This window comes from Delphinus delphis, chromosome 5 (genome assembly GCF_949987515.2).
Source record: "Delphinus delphis chromosome 5, mDelDel1.2, whole genome shotgun sequence".
Taxonomy (NCBI): domain Eukaryota; kingdom Metazoa; phylum Chordata; class Mammalia; order Artiodactyla; family Delphinidae; genus Delphinus; species Delphinus delphis.
Genome location: NC_082687.1, coordinates 109488033 through 109504856, shown reverse-complemented (window position 1 = coordinate 109504856; position 16824 = coordinate 109488033). Strand labels below are relative to the sequence as shown.

Below are 16824 nucleotides of genomic sequence, written 5' to 3'. Positions count from 1 at the left end.
TTTTAGAGCTAAAGAAACCACGGTGCAAGCACCTGCCTCACTGTTCAAATGACTCCCTAAAATTCTGAATAATACAGTTTTACTATACTTTATTATTTTGGCAGGTGAGTGGTACAAATGAAAAATAAGAACCCAAATAACTCAGGCATTAATCTGGGATTGACAACTCTTAGTTTAGAATGCGCTCTGAAGGCTTAATTGTTGAGTCAGGCACATCATAATTTTCCTTCTGACCCACCAGAAATGGAAATTGAACTATGTCAGAGGGTCAAATATTCACTGTACAGGAGAAAAAATAGGAAATGACCAGCAGCTAGGAAATTTTCCTGTTTGGTAATTTATGTGCTTCCTACAGTCTCTGGTTCAGATATGTGAGTGATTAACTAAGGATCCACGTCCATCACATTATTTTCCTACTGAGCTACGTTGTTGTAAGCATATGCTACTAGCGACAGAAACCCTGTCAAGTTCCAAACGGGAAAGAACTCTGCTGCAGGCATGTCTGGAGTGAAACAGCTCAGGAGGAAACAATGCAGAGAGGGTTTCTCATTTAAGGATTTAAAAAAAAGAAGAAAGAAAAAGTAAACAACAACAACAAAATCTTGCCTGTCACAGCTGCTTAAATTACCTCGATATTTTCCCTTTCTCCCAGTCTTTTTGTTGGTTTGTTTGTATGTTTTTAAATAATTTATTTAGTGTTTTTAACACATTTTCAGTGATCACACGATAATCATTTATTCACATGAAGAGGATATCAGTTGGAAATCAAGGTTAATAGGTGGAACTGGAACCATACAGTTTCAAAAGAATAGAGTATGCTAAGCCCTCTATTAGGTGCTAGAAAAGAGGGCAGAACGCTCATGTTATGTAGCAGGTGACATTTAGTCCAATAGGATCACAATCAGGCATTGTGCACAAGGAGACCATGAGATTTAGGAAATAAAAATATTTGATTTGCATTTTTTCCAAACTGAATATCTTAGATGAAAATGCTCTTTTAAAAAAAATAGATTCTTAAAGGAGGATATTTCTGGTAGAGACGTGGGAGCCTCAGCAAAGGAAAATACTCTTTCAGGGTGACTTGCTAAGGACACAAAGTGTGTTTTCTCTCTACTTTGACCAGGGAGACAGTGTTAGATCCTGATCAAGGACACAGGGTCCTAGTTTATGAGGTATCAGATTCACTGCACAGCTTGAAGATAACGGTTCAAAGATAATGCTATGTTATGGGCTATTGTGGTCTCATGTTATCACTGGAATCCTAAACGAGGTGCCAAAATACAAAAATGTAATCTGAACACTTAAAGCTTCCAAAATATTCACTTTTGGAAGAAGAAAAAATATTCACACTTACAAATATAATTTTCCCATCATTGGGAGAATTATGACTACATTTTTCCTGAGGTCAGTTCACTCATTAGAAACAAAAGACAGATCTTCTGATCCTCCAGGTTATCAACTACCAATTAAAGCAAAACTGAATACAGAAAAATCTGAATTAACTCCGCCACAAAATCTCTACCAAAACTTCTAAGAATTATCTACTTGAAATGGGCTTCAACGCCTTTTCATGCTCACTTCTGGTGTAACCAAAGTCCAAGGAGTTCAAGAGAAAGGAAAGAAAAGATAAGCAAAAGGACTAGTTAATGCATAAACTGAATAATCCAAAGCCCCAAACAATCCAGTTACAGTAGTAGGTTGTGTAATTTGTAGTAACAATGCCTTGGCTGCAAGAATGATATTTAATTGGAACACTTTGTGAAAATCTACTTTATAACGTTAGAAAGATTTCAAATATGATTTTTTTTGTAAAGTAACAATAGCAAGCTTAGAAAATCACTTTGCTTCAACTCTAACATCCCCTTAAACTATAATTTATTACTTAACCAGGTGTACGATAAAATGTTTATGCTGATTTTATTTAAATAAGTAGAAGAAATTGATTGCTGTCCAAAATTAAAATAAATCAGGCAATTTGCTTACAATCTCATATGTTGAAAATAAGTAAAAATTCTGTGCAAACATACAAAGGGAGAATTTACCATTTTCATTAGAGAAAAAAATATGTGGGGGAAAGAATAGTAATGTCAGAAACACAGAAGTCTCTTGGGTAATGTTTTAAAAATTAAATGTTTTCATTCAAAGATTTTTAAAGAAAAAATAAGCCATCCAATTTGGAAGAAATCAGGTTCTAAGTTAGTACATTTTTCATTAATTTATCAAAATTCATTCTGCAAAATTACCAGCATGGACCACACCAATTATAAGGTAAATGCCTACCAATGTATTATATCAATAACAATAATTTTAATATTCTAACCATTTCATAAAATTTAGCTAAATGTTCTGTCCAGATAAGAGAAATTACTTTATAACTGACCCAACCTGTATGATTGATTGTTTTAACCCCAAATATCTTCTGGGGCTGCAGGAAAAAAAAAATCTGTCTGTATTGAATATTGAAGACAACACAGTTTACAAAGCACTACTTTCCCCATTTTAGTTTCTAATGAGTTACCCAGTGATTCTCCAGGTCACTTTTACTTGAAAATCTGCAGTGAGACTGCTTGAAGGAAGAAGCAAAAGCACAATACGTATTTGTCTCCGACGCTGAGTAGGTGATTAGTTGTAGAGATTGTAGAATGAACATCTGTATTTTTTCCTCTACTTTTTGAAATGAAGTATGACTATCCATCAATACAGTTTGTTCCTCTTGATCTTACTTTTAATTCCAGCTTTCACTGAGTCAGCTCCATTTGGTGTGGTGGATCCGGAGCTCTTTGTTGCCATAATGGGTAAGCTGCTGGGAGAGAATGGGACTTCTCAACTCCCCCAGCAATGGGCCATGCCCCATAGGAGGGGAGATGAAAGCTACACTTCATTCTCTGGTGACTAGAGCCTTTATCACTGGACGATGAAACACAGCATCCTTGTTCTGTGCCCATATACATCTGGGGCTCCTTTCTCCATGATGTTGGTTGCAATGACCCTATACAAGAGAAAAAAGACATTTCAGTATTCACATCACTCACAATGTCCAGCAGGACAGACCCTAATAGTAGTGGCTGGAGAGTAGACCTGAAATATGAGACACAAGTGAACCCATTTTCAAACCATTCTGGACCCAATTTTTAAAAATTTAAAATAGTTTTGGTTAGTAAGATGATTCAAAGGACTGTGCTACCTGACATTGCTACTTAGCTTTCTCTGTGTACCTCCACTGTCCCCATTTGGCCCATAAATGACTTGAGAACAGAGCTCGGGTTTTAAATGCACTTGCATTCCTATCCCCTAGCATGATACTCTGCACTTAACTTGCACCAGTTGATGTTGGCTGAGGTCAATGAATATGGTTCTGTGGGGGCACCACTAGTATAGCCTGTGGCTTAATGGGTTTTCCAGGGTAGACAAAGAATTGGCTCAGAACCAATCTTGATCTTTTATCTCATTTCCCACTCTACCTCCCCACCTCCAATCTCCACATGCACTTTCACAACAGGCATTTATGAGATGGCTGGACATGACTGGGGATATGATCCCTCATATTGGGAGACAGGTATTATGAGTAGCTCATAGAGAATTGGTCAAAAACTGTTTGCAATAGAATGAGTAAAAAGAGAGAGATTCTAATTTATTCCTGAGTATTCAGCTAACTGAGTCCTTAGTTCTTGTCTGAGTTTAACCATACTCTTTTAATTGTGCTACTGAATATCTTACAAAATTACATTATATATACCTCTAAAGGAGATTATTTTCATAACGAAGAATTATTTGCTTTTAGCTCCTCAAGAAAAAGTACTATGTAAAACAAGATATTCCATTACCTTCAAAAAATGCTACTAATAACAACAAAAAACCACGCAACATTTGAAAATGCTAAATGTTTTCATTATCCCGATTAACAACACTTGTAATGATATATATACATATATATAATATTTATTGTAGTTTTAATATTCAATTCTGAAGTATACCTTAATATCCAGAGCCTTCCTCAAATTAGGAAAGAAAGTTATACTGAATCTGGGTTACGTGGCAACACATGTATGAGGGGGATTTGGAATGAGTTTTTCAAAACAAGAAGCCTATGTTCTCTCTACGAGGAAGTCTGAGGAGAAGAGAATGGTAATAAGCATATTTATGAAGGACAATATTTATGAAGGACATAATTTATGGCATATTTATGAAGGACAAATATCAGAAAGTGTAAGTGGGGCTGAAGCACCTCTCATTAGCAGAGGAACTGGTTTTGTCGGCTGAAAGTTTCTCTGAACCTTTCTGAAGGTTTATGATACAAAAAGCACATTCAACCTCATCCTCTGAGTTAGGAAATACAACTACGCTATCTGAGACCCAAGCCCAAGAAATTTATCTTAATACAACTCTTGACAAAAGTATTATGTCGAATCATACGTAACTCCGTTTCTACTGGAAGCAGATTGAGTTCCAAAACAGCCTGAAAACGTGGGTTGATTTTACAGCCCCTGTCGCAGGGGTCTGGCTGGATTTCACAGACGGCCAGGCATCTGGTTGAGGGGTAGCTCCCAAATCCCTAGGAGAACCCCCAGATCAACTTAAATTCACAAGCATCCTTCCTTCCAAAACATGGAACACGTTTTCTTGGAGCCACTTGCAATTTCACTGGAACCATGCCTACAGCTGCCCGTACAGATCCCGAACCCCAAGAATGACCTCAAAACCCAACCTAAATCAAAATAAGGAGTGACTCGTTGTGTGCTTGCTTAAGGGGACCTAGCAGACTGCTATGTGACCAGAGTTTTGAGTGAACGTGGTAACCTCAGGTAAACAGGAATCTAGTCTAAACATATTTCTCTAAAGTTCTATGGCATTCCAATACAGCCAGCTGCTCACACAACTTATACAATTTCACTATTCACTGTTTCTGTGTGTAGATGAGACTTTTCACATTCAGGGAAACATTCACGATCCAGGGAAAGATAATCGTTCACCAGGCTCCAGGGAAGAAAACTGGCCAACATCTGCCACAAGGCCGTCCTTGAGGGCTACAGGTTGACTCCCATTGCCGAAGTTTTGATGTTCCTTTATAACCACAAACTGCAGCAAATAAAAGGGAGAGAGAGGACATTGTTAAAATCCATAAATTATCTCAACATACGTTAAATAAAATCTATGGCTTCATGTCCACCTTATAGAAGGTAGAAGCCAAAAGAAAGGCCCTGTCAAATTTGTCTCTCTGGCTAATGAAAGATTCAGTTTTCAGTTAGAAAGCTTCTGTTACTCTCTATTAAAGCAACTAGCAGTACCCATACATGAATCCACAAGTGCTCTAAGCATTGCCCACAGGCCAGACAAATAATATCTCGCACATGTATGTGCTCCAACTTTTCAAATATGTGTGTGTGCTTAATTAGGAAAATTCACTTAAACATGCTATCAAGTTCTGAATAATTTGGGCTCATTAGTGGGTAATAAGAACTAATAGTGCAACTACTATTTTGCAGGGATCCATGAAATGTCTTTTCATGCTTGAACAGCTTGGGAACCAGAATTCTAAAAGGCAGGCTCAGAAAACAACATTATTTCTCTTCGGTCAACAAAATGATTATTTTTGTCATTGTTTGTACTGTCCACATTCGATTGGGCACTTGCAATGCAGGCTAACCAGAGTTCACTGGCTCACATTCACACCAGATAGATTAGAGATTAAAGCAGATCAAAGATAAAAGGAGAGAAAAGAAGTGACCCCATGCCCCAGGATGAAGGATGCAGTTTGGGGAAGTCCTTCCTTGCCAATCAGTAACCCAGCAGAGAGACTGCCCCAAGGTTCTGAACCAATGCTCTACTGGTTCAGAAACGTACCGTCCACATAAAGAGCCCATAGCTGAGAAATACAATGAGGAAGAGAGAATAGAAAAAAATCTCCTTGGTCATATTTCTCCTTGAGAAAAGTATAGGAATAAAAATGAGTAGAGTCGATTAAGGAGAGAAATGTTGGTGAGAGAATGGTGGATCCCCTGAACATGTTTTCATTTTCTTATTTTCCACAACACTAATCACCCTTCTCCACCTCTTCCTCACTGATGGTCTCCCAAAGTAACTCATTGCAAAACTAATCCATGACCCACTGTTTATGGGCACAGGCCCATTTTTCTGGCTCAAGTTAAAATCCAGCCCACTGCACTGCCAGTTTTCCAACCACATGCCCCTCTGCCAGAAGAACATAGGTTCCAGGATTCTGGCCTGGGTTGGGGAAGGCAGCTGATGGAACCAAATTTGTTTCTGCTGCTTCTCCTCCTAGCTTGGGTGCTCGGCTCTCTCCCACTCGCACCGATATCTGCAGCAGCAGTTGGTGTCAATGACAGATCTGACGGCTGGGAGACTGAGCCTCTCACCACAGCCCTGCGACAGCATGCTGCTCGTGACAGCAGCAAGTGTTTTTGATTTTTTAAGAAATAAGATACAGATTGTGTTTCTCCTTCTCTCCCATGATTTAAATAAGATGAACTAAACTTGCTACCCAAAACCTGAAGGAAGTACCATACAGGCTGACAATGAGATCTGGAAAATTAAAGAGTCCACAAGTCATGAAGTTTCAAAGAACTGAGGACATTCTATAACTAAGTCCACCCAGAACCACACACTTAGGGACTCTCCAGAGACAGGGGGGATCTTAGAGCTCATGTAATCCAAACGCCTTGGAGTCCTGATGAAGAAACAAGGGTTCAGTGACTTGCTGAAAATTAGCCAACTGGTTAGAAGAGTAAAGCCAGAATTCACATTTCTTATTGTATTTCTGTACTCAAGTTCCACCAAAAAATAAGTATACGCTGAATGCCTACAACAAGCAGAGACAGATGGTCACTTGTTAAGTCAAAAGCATAGCCACAGGAAAGCTGTTCTCTGAAATGCACATGAAGTAGAGGCTGGGGAGTGGGAGAAGTGGTGTGGGAAGGACCCCAAATGATGCCTTTGCCCCTTGACAATCTCTCCCTAACAGCCTTTTCCCTATGTGCCCACAGGTTTCAATTCCCCACGGACCTGCCATATAGTCCAGCCTCTTCCACAACATATACCACAAATGATACCAACAACACACACACACACACACACACACACACACACACACACACACACACACACACACACACACACGGAACCAGTCAGATTATCTCAGACGGGATTCTGAAAATGGAAATTCCAGCAATTTCAAGAGAGCCTGTCCCAAGTCTGCCCTCTAGTGTTCTAAGATCAATTACTGAAGTGGATGATCTATGAAGCATTTTGAACTTCGCAGTTACTATGCTTTTTGGAAAATATACAGGGCTGCCAGATAAAATACAGGATACCCAGTAAAATTTGAATTTAAAATTGAACTTTCAGTATTAGCATGAATTTAACTAGGTGTCCTGTATTTTTATTGGCTAAATCTGGCAACTGTTTTGCTGCTGAAGTTTAAGGACTTAATATGTGTGTGAGAAAAGAAATTTTAACAAAATTAGGAGCATAATCTTGCGTTTTTAAGGCATCCATCTGAAAGGGATCGCCGAAAAATGGGGAAAGACTTTCCACAAACACATAAAAAGCTAAGTTATAGCAAGAAAGTACATGCTAGAAAAAAGATCCCATAAATGTCTCGTGCATTACATTATGGCACTAGTTTAGTTTATCTGATTACTTTAATTTAGGACACAGTTCCCCCACCCTCACTGCCCACCCAGGACCTCCCACTTCTTGTGGTGTTAGGTAACATTAACACCAGCTGGAAGCTATAATAGATTCCAGTCTCTCTGAACTCAGTGAAGAATGAGAAAAAAAAATGAACTGGGATTAACGTAAAGCTTTATTGCTTTACATTTCTTGCTTCATGTATTTAATTTCTTGCTTCATGTACTGTGGTCACATTACCCAAGGCTGGGGGTAAGAGGACATCCCAGCCTCCTCATCTGCATGCATGGTACTGCTCGCATCTCTGCTCGACTCTTCATAAGGATTCTTCGGATTTTTCGATAGCAGCTTCTGAGTCCTGCCATAGAGCCAAAATATCAGCCAATCTCAAAACAAAATAAAACAGTAGCCTACTCAGTGACGGTCAAGGACAACTACTTTTGCTACTGAAATTTTGGTACTTAAAATGCATGGGACAGAAGAAGTATTAAGGAAACTAGGAGCCTAACTTTGGGTTTTAAGGTATCCTTACCTGCATTACTTTCCAGATGATGCTTCACTCTTTCCAAGGTACCGTGACGAGGGGTAGGAGGGCATGGGGTGGGCGGGAAGCCATGCATTCATTCATTCATTTATTCATGGACATATCGATTGAGTACTAACTATCTCCTAGGCCCTGTCCTAGTACCGGAGACATAGGAATGGAAAAAAACACAACAAAATCTCTACCTAAATGGACTTAGAATTTGTGAGGAGGGGGTGCCCACAGAAATAGTACCACAGCAATTGTGTGACACACACTATATTAGCTTCATTTTACAAGTGAAGCCAGTGGGATTGGAAGATAGTAGTGATGAACCCAAGGCACACAGCTACCAAGGGCAGCCCAGGAGCTGGGTCACAGTGCTGTGCCAGCTACATATTGGCACCTGCCGTCTACCTCTACAAGGATTATATCACAAGCTGCAGCAGCTGCTGACCTTCAACACCCACTGAAAGGAGTTCAGTGCGGAGATCAGGAATGAGGCGCCCTGTGCTCTGCGAAAAACTGGCAGAACAGGTCTTCAGATAATTAGATATTCTCAGGAAAAGATTTTATGAGCCCAATTCTTCCATCTCCTTGTATCTAGCAAAGCACTAAAATCCTTCACGTTGACGTCTCCCCCTCATGAGTAGCAGTAACCTTCACGAGACTAGCGGCAACCTTCTGCAAAAAATATGTGCTTGATTGCCTGTACTCCTCCTTCACCAAAGTCACATATATACTGACCTCGCCCCCTACCTCTTTGGAGCAGTTTCTCAGAGCTATCTGAAATGCCATCTTCCGGGCTATAGTCCTCATTTTGCCCCAAATAAACTTAACTCATAACTCTCACGTTGTGCTTTTTTTTTTTTTTTTTCAGTTGACGGATGCAAAGCCTAGGCTCCTTCCAGGTCTATGCAAGGCATGGTGTCATGTCCTGGGGGAGGGGGTGAAAGGGAGGGAGATCTAACATGAAAGTGGGATCCCTGTCCTCAAAGCATAGCCTTGAGAGGGAGAGAGACAGGTACATCACATACTGAGCAGCCATTTAAGGGAAACCAATGAAGGAAAGGTGGTGGGGAGACCACCAGCCAGCCTCAAGATTCCAAAATAGTGCTGCTGTCTCGGGGCAGATGGCATCTTAATTCGCTCTAGGAATGTAACCCTCAGTCAAACAGGCCTGTCTGACCATTGGAGGAAGGGCAATAAGGAAGGTAGGGGCTGCTGTGGAAGCCCCATCCCAGGAGCTGTGAATTCCATGAGACAGATGGAACCCCATCAGGAAATAGTGTGGGTTATTATTTTTAATCAAAAGCATCAAGGAAAAAAATTGAAGCGGTTAATATAAACAGTTCCAAAGTTGCAAGTTATAGTTTGTGACATAATACTTCCTGTTGATTTTTTTACAAAGCGGTTCTTCCAAGAAATAGTTTTATTTTTTTATTTTTATTTTTTAAAGTCTTTCTTATTGAATTTGTTACAATATTGCTTCTGTTTTATGTTTTGGTGTTTTGGCCGCAAGGCATGTGGGATCTTAGCTCCCTGACCAGGGATCAAACCCACATCCCCGTTGGAAGGCAAAGTTGGAAGGCAAAGTCTTAACCACTGGACCGCCAGGGAAGTCCCCAACAAGTTTTATGAAGTAATAATAGTACAATACTTTTAAAATTATTTAGTTCCACAAACAATCTTTTCAGAGATACACAGGACAAATAGTGTCGGACAGTCAATCTAGACAAAACAGGTCAGATTGACACGAAGGGAGGAATAACTGATTTTAACTCTTTACAGAAAATTGCTAAACACACCTAACTGATAAACCCAATGCTAGGTCTGTATTTATTGGTGTATATGAGTGACGTGGCAATATTTAAACTGGCAGTTTTAATTTGAACTTAGCAGCATATTACTTACTATGTCATAGTCCATAGAATAAGAAAAAATACCTAGTAATTACAGTACACTTGGACTTGTTTCTTCCTTCCATTTTTTTCTACATTATTTGCCAATCATCTACTTTCCTTTTGGCATTCTGTCCAATGGGATGAAACGCTGATTATTCAATATTCTTCCTACAAATATCCAAGATATTGATTGAACACCAGGCTAAAAAGTACGATGGTTACTGATGAACCACTGAATTAAAATTTCAAGTTTTTGCCTGAGAATCCTGTGTCTCAAGACAGAAAAGGATTTGGAATGTGTGACTCCTTGGGGAAGATTACGGTTCATGGAAAATCATAGCAATAACAAAAAGCATTTATTAAGTCATATATGCCAGACAAACTACAACAGTGCATAAAATGCTCTTCTGTATTGAGGATAGTGGAGGATGCTGGCTTACTTTTTAAGAAAGTGGAAAATGAGCAAACAGTGTGATGCCCATTTCTTCACCCTAATGTAGTGGGGTTTTTTTTTTAAATAAATGTGTAAATATCATCGTTCCACAGTTCTGAACTTTTAACTTGAAATGACTAAAAACATAAACTCCAAGGACCCGAAACTTCCTTCCAAGTTGGGGAAGATAACTGAGTTTCTTGAACAGAAGTTAATACTTTGTGGGAAATCAACTCAATGGATGGCACCCATGAAAATTATAGTTATACAGGCCGGGGATGGCGTGAGAGGAAGCACATGCTGCTAACAGAAAAAAAAATGGAATATAAAAACGTGTGAGGCGGGCTTCCCTGGTGGCGCACTGGTTGAGCGTCTGCCTGCCGATGCGGGGGACGCGTGTTCGTGCCCCGGTCCAGGAGGATCCCACATGCCGCGGAGCGGCTGGGCGCGTGAGCCATGGACGCTGAGCCTGCGCGTCCGGAGCCTGTGCTCCGCAACGGGAGAGGCCACAACAGTGAGAGGCCCGCGTACCGCAAACAAAACAAAACAAAACAAACAAACAAAAAACGTGTGAGGTTAAGTAACAACCCAGTAAACTACATAGGTTTATGGGCAAAGACTGGAATGGAACAATAAATCCACTGATGTTTTAGAGCAATGAAATCCTGGGCCGTTTTTTGTTTTCTTTTACTGTTATTCCAGTTTTTAAATGAAATAAGTGTGTAGAAGCAGCTCATCTCAAGAAGCCCCTGGGAGGAGCTAGAAGGAGGTTGAAAGTTCCAATGGAAGCAAAGTCACCTGTATTTCTGAGCCCCGCACAGCCCCAGGAGCAGTAGCAGAAGCAGCACCACCACGCAGGCAGCCACCGCGGTGACGCTCCGCTGCCGCCCGTGGCCGGCATGGCGCAGTTCCCACCACTTCAAGTCTCGGTGCTGACATCGCTCTCCGACGTAGCCAACGACACAGCTGTGACAACATACAAACAGAGGTCAGCAGTGAGCCAAGGCCGAAAACGCTTATATTTTTGCACTCAATATCCAGCCGTCTCTCAACCTCTGCATTTCAGCTTCAGCTCTTTGGACATATGGAAAATCCATCAGGGGTCAGTTGAAAGCACTCTAATTTACAAGTTAATGCAACACAGACTTCCCCCATTGGTCTGTTGGCCCTGGGATTAATGGGGGATTATTTGCATACCGCCTCTATAAGGCACTGCAGAACATTGATTAAAGATCAATTTCTGTTAGGCTAAAATCCTGTGAAGCTTCCTCTAGACCAACATAAAGCAACCCTGCCCTAAGTGCCAAGGGAGTTTTCGAACAAATGTTCAGCCAGACTGCAATGAGTATAGGTCAGAGGAAGGAAGAAGAATTCAAAGCAGAGTCTTTCACTTGAGACCAGGTTGTAAAAGAATGTTGAGTAGTCTCTGAACTGGAAGCATAGACTAGTCTGCAGAGGAAACCATTTTTCCTTCTTTTTTAAAATCACAGACTCAAAAGGACTCGGTGGTGACACACAAGCATTCGCCTACTTCTTCAAGGGAGAAGAACTAAGTGGAGGAAAAGAGGCATTCACCAACATCCTGCTGTTTCATTAGTGGAATTGTTACTGGAATTACCAGCGGGCAACGCAGCCTGCGAACCTTTAGATGAAAGTAAATGAAACAATGCTGCCATCTACTGGGAATACATGCTTCCAGAAACTCTCAGGATCTTGGGTAGAATTACATTCTATTATTCTTCGCAAGAGCATAAACTTTAAAAATATTCTGTTAGAAATTTTGTGTTGCTCACTTGTTAGGAATTTATTCACCCTGGCTCTGGATCCACTCTCTGTATGTATATCCATGTCCCCATTTTGTTCCAAAAGGAGGTAAAGGAATGAATACACAGAGGACTGATACCAGTCCCCATGGGGGGAAGAGGCAGCAAGAGAAAAGCATTAGATGAAGCATGCATCATGGCTGAAGGCCCAGAAGGTCTCAAGTCTAGTCCTAGTTCTACCTGAGTTGGTTATAGGAGCTTTGGCGAGTCACTTTCAAAGACAGGAGGGAAAGTAACTAGTGATTGTTATGCACCTTATGTTTCCGATATTGTACTAGACACTTTTATTCATTTTATTTTTGATGGTATATTCCCATTTTATAGATGAGGAAAGTGAGATTCAAAGGAGTTAAGTAATTTTTCACACGGCTCGTGAATGGCAGGTTTGATTCAAATGGTTCTCTGATTTCAAAGTCTGTGTTCTTTCTACTACATTGGGCCACTTCCAAAAAGAGTTTTAAGTTCCAGGCACCTCTGAAAAACTATTCTTCTAGAAGTGATCCTACCAGAGAATGCAGGATCTGAGTGTAGGAAGTATAAAGGACCATCAGGTTATTCCCGGCTTTCCTGTATGCTGTTTTAATTCTAGCTGTCCTTGGTTATAGACGTTTACTATCAACGCCTAGCAGCCACTTTTTTTTTTGCGGTACGCGGGCCTCTCACTGTTGTGGCCTCTCCCGTTGCGGAGCACAGGCTACGGACGTGCAGGCTCAATGGCCATGGCTCACAGACCCAGCCACTCCGCGGCATGTGGGATCCTCCTGGACCGGGGCACGAACCCGCATCCCCTGCATCGGCAGGCGGACTCTCAACCACTGCACCACCAGGGAAGCCCCTAGCAGCCACTTTTAAACTGTTGGGTATTAATAGGCCACACCTCCAATCCTCTCATAGATCTTAGGGTCTCAAGGAATATGCCACGCACGTGACAAGAGAACTGGGAGCCAAGGAGGCTGCAATATCAAAGCCTCTCAGCCTTATAAGGTCCAGAGCAATCAGCCAGCATTTCACAAGGGCAGGCCACACTCCACTAGTTCTTCAGGTTTTGTTTTGGTTTTTTTTTACATCTTTATTGGAGTATAATTGCTTTACAATGGTGTGTTAGTTTCTGCTTTATAACAAAGTGAATCAGTTATACATACACATATGTTCCCATATCTCTTCCCTCTTGCGTCTCCCTCCCTCCCACCCTCCCCTATCCCACCCCTCTAGGTGGTCACAAAGCACGGAGCTGATCTCCCTGTGCTATGCAGCTGCTTCCCACTAGCTAGCTATTTTACATTTGGTAGTGTATATATGTCCATGCCACTCTCTCACTTTGTCCCAGCTTACCCTTCCCCCTCCCCTTGTCCTCAAGTCCATTCTCTACATCTGCGTCTTTATTCCTGTCCTGCCTCTAGGTTCTTCAGAACCTTTTTTTTTTTTTTAGATGCCACATATATACGTCAGCATATGGTATTTGTTTTTCTCTTTCTGACTTACTTCACTCTGTTATGACAGACTTGAGGTCCATCCACTTCACTACAAATAACTCAATTTCGTTTCTTTGTATGGCTAATATTCCATTGTATATATGTGCCACATCTTTATCCATTCATCTGTCGATGGACACTTAGGTTGCTTCCATGTCCTGCCTATTGTAAATTGTGCTGCAATAAACAATGTGGTACATGACTTTTTTGAATTATGGTTTTCTCAGGGTATATGCCCAGTAGTGGGATTGCTGGATCATATGGTAATTCTATTTTTAGTTTTTTAAGGAACCTCCATACTGTTCTCCATAGTGGCTGTATCAATTTACATTCCCACCAACAGTGCAAGAGTGTTCCCTTTTTTCCACATCCTCTTCAGCATTTATTGTTTGTAGATTTTTTGATGATGGCCATTCTGACCAGTGTGAGGTGATACCTCACTGTAGTTTTATTTGCATTTCTCTAATGATTAGTGATGTTGAGCATCCTTTCATGTGTTTGTTGGCAATCTGTATATCTTCTTTGGAGAAATGTCTGTTTAGGTCTTCTGCCCATTCACAACCCTTTTTTCATGAAACATTTCACAGCACTGTTGTTGGGAGAACTTGGGCTGAAGAAGACTTGCCCCATAGGGTGTGGGTTGGTTCAAAGACAAACCAGAATGAATGAGGACCTCTTCTGTGCTCAGGAGGTTTGGGGTCCTCTGAGAATCCCCAGAGTGGGGAATCTGTGAGGAGGACCTTGGGTGTGGAGACTTCCAGTTCCCACATCCTCTGCATCCCCGGGGCAGCCAGCGGGTCTTGCATCTGAGGGGAGCTTTCGTTGCCTCCAAACAAGGAAGGAAGTGCATTCCTTTATTAACGTGCTCACAACGTTAAGAACACTCTGTGTGGAATGATGCCTGTGAAGTGTTTCTAATAAAAGCTGGACTGGGAAGCACTCCTTAGAGATGTGTTATTATGGAATTAAAAAACTACAAGGTGAGGTCATTGGGGCGGGGAAGGAGGGAAGGGTTGGACATCTGATTAAACCACACTTTTATTAAATATAGAATTCAAAAACAAAGTAATGATCCAGATTAATGGGAACTCTGGTGATATTTTTAATGCTGCTTTTGATTAAAGGTCCTTAAATTTAAGTGTTAGATCTCGCTTAATTGTCATTTTGGAGCAACTCGTGTTTGAAACATTATTAGGGGAATATGATATATTCATCAGGATTTAATGACAGAAAGGAAAGCAGTGTGCTAAAGAGTTCACAAATCATTTAATGAATTGCTGCTATGAGGGCCAAATGAAATTAATGTGCTGACTGCAATAGGCAGCACATTATAGGCAGCACAAATAGGCAACCCTGCAGTACCCTTCTTCTTATTATAATGTCCTCTTTTTTTTTAACAGCTTTATTGGAGTATAATTGCTTTGCAATGGTGTGTTAGTTTCTGCTTTATAACAAAGTGAATCAGTTATACATATACATATGTTCCCATATCTCTTCCCTCTTGCGTCTCCCTCCCACCCTCCCTATCCCACCCCTCTAGGTGGTCACAAAGCACCGAGCTGATCTCCCTGTGCTATGCAGCTGCTTCCCACTAGCTATCTACTTTACATTTGGTAGTGTATATATGTCCATGCCACCCTCTCACTTCATCCCAGCTTCCCCTTCCCCTTCCCCATGTCCTCAAGTCCATTCTCTACATCTGCGTCTTTATTCCTGTCCTGCCCCAGGTTCATCAGAACCTTTTTTTTTTTTTTAGATTCCATATGTATGTGTTAGCATACGGTATTTGTTTTTCTCTTTCTGACTTACTTCACTTTGTATGACAGACTCTAGGTCTATAATGTCTTTAATAACCCAAAGTTAAAGTATCAGAGAGAAACACAAACCATTGCTAGGACACTTGTTTTCGTAATTCCATTATCTGTAACAACAAGAAGCCAGGAACAGGTAAAAACAATTTGATTCTTATTATCAAAATCAAGGATGATTATCATTAAGTACTAAATTTATCTTAGGTTAGAAAATCACAGCATGAAATATGACTATGAAAGCAGATTTCTATTAGAACTGAGTCATTTTTGCTAATATTCATGAGCATTTTTCACTGTTTGTGTCAGGCTGATGTGATTTATAATGCAAGGCCATTTACTTTGTCACAGAATATAACTTATTTTTCTTATAATTTAGACTATGTTCCCGCTGATTATTAGCGATAAAATAATCAAAGCCTCTAAGCTCATAGCATCTATTCATGAGGATCGAAGTATTTCATCATTCCTTCACTAGGCACAGAGAAAATTATCAATGAGTCAGGAGTCCAGCCATAGGAGACCTATTCATTTTTCAGTATCTATCAATTCCCTCCGATTGCCTTCAAATTATGAAAGTAATTAAAAGTAAGATTTGATACAAAACTAGATCTTCTGGGTGTGGTTTGTACTAAAAACTGAGGGGCATGGTTTCTGAGTGAGTGCGGTGGGAACACCTCATAGTTCCAGGGCTTCCTTGAACCCTCTCTTCAGGTTGACACTTAGCCCACTGAAACCATCACAGGGACAAAAGCAGAGCAAAGGCAGCCATGGCTGCATCCAGCAGTTGTTACCAAACAACAAAAATGTAAATGCCGGGCTTCCCTGGTGGCGCAGTGGTTGAGAGTCCGCCTGCCGATGCAGGGGACACGGGTTCGTGCCCCGGTCCGGGAGGATCCCACATGCCGCGGAGCGGCTGGGCCCGTGAGCCATGGCCGCTGAGCCTGCGCATCCGGAGCCTGTGCTCCGCGACGGGAGAGGCCCGCGTAACGCAAAAAAAAAAAAAAAAAAAAAAAGTAAATGCCAACTATTAGGAAGTAAAGAGGGAAAAAATATGTTAGTTTTGAGCATTGAAGGCAAGAAGTCCAGTGTGAACATATATAACACTTTTTAAAATTCAGAAACATAGCATTGATGCGCTCCATCTATTTGGCAGAAAATAAATCAAAGTTTTAAGCAATTCTCTCAGTTTAATCCCCAGCCTATACCAGTAG

General features: G+C 40.9%; 1 protein-coding gene across 1 annotated transcript in view; it reads right to left on the bottom strand.

The window, feature by feature from the left end:
- Nucleotides 1-726: 726 nt before the first annotated feature.
- Nucleotides 727-16824, bottom strand: part of EGF (epidermal growth factor) — a 93835-nt gene continuing 77737 nt past the window's right edge. The window contains exons 22-25 of the mRNA XM_060012887.1: nt 11306-11473; nt 7888-8005; nt 4971-5076; nt 727-2989 (exon numbers count right to left, since the gene is read on the bottom strand). Of these exons, the coding sequence (XP_059868870.1) occupies nt 2739-2989; nt 4971-5076; nt 7888-8005; nt 11306-11473 (643 nt within the window). The 3' untranslated portion in view covers nt 727-2738. The remainder of the gene's footprint in view (nt 2990-4970; nt 5077-7887; nt 8006-11305; nt 11474-16824) is intronic.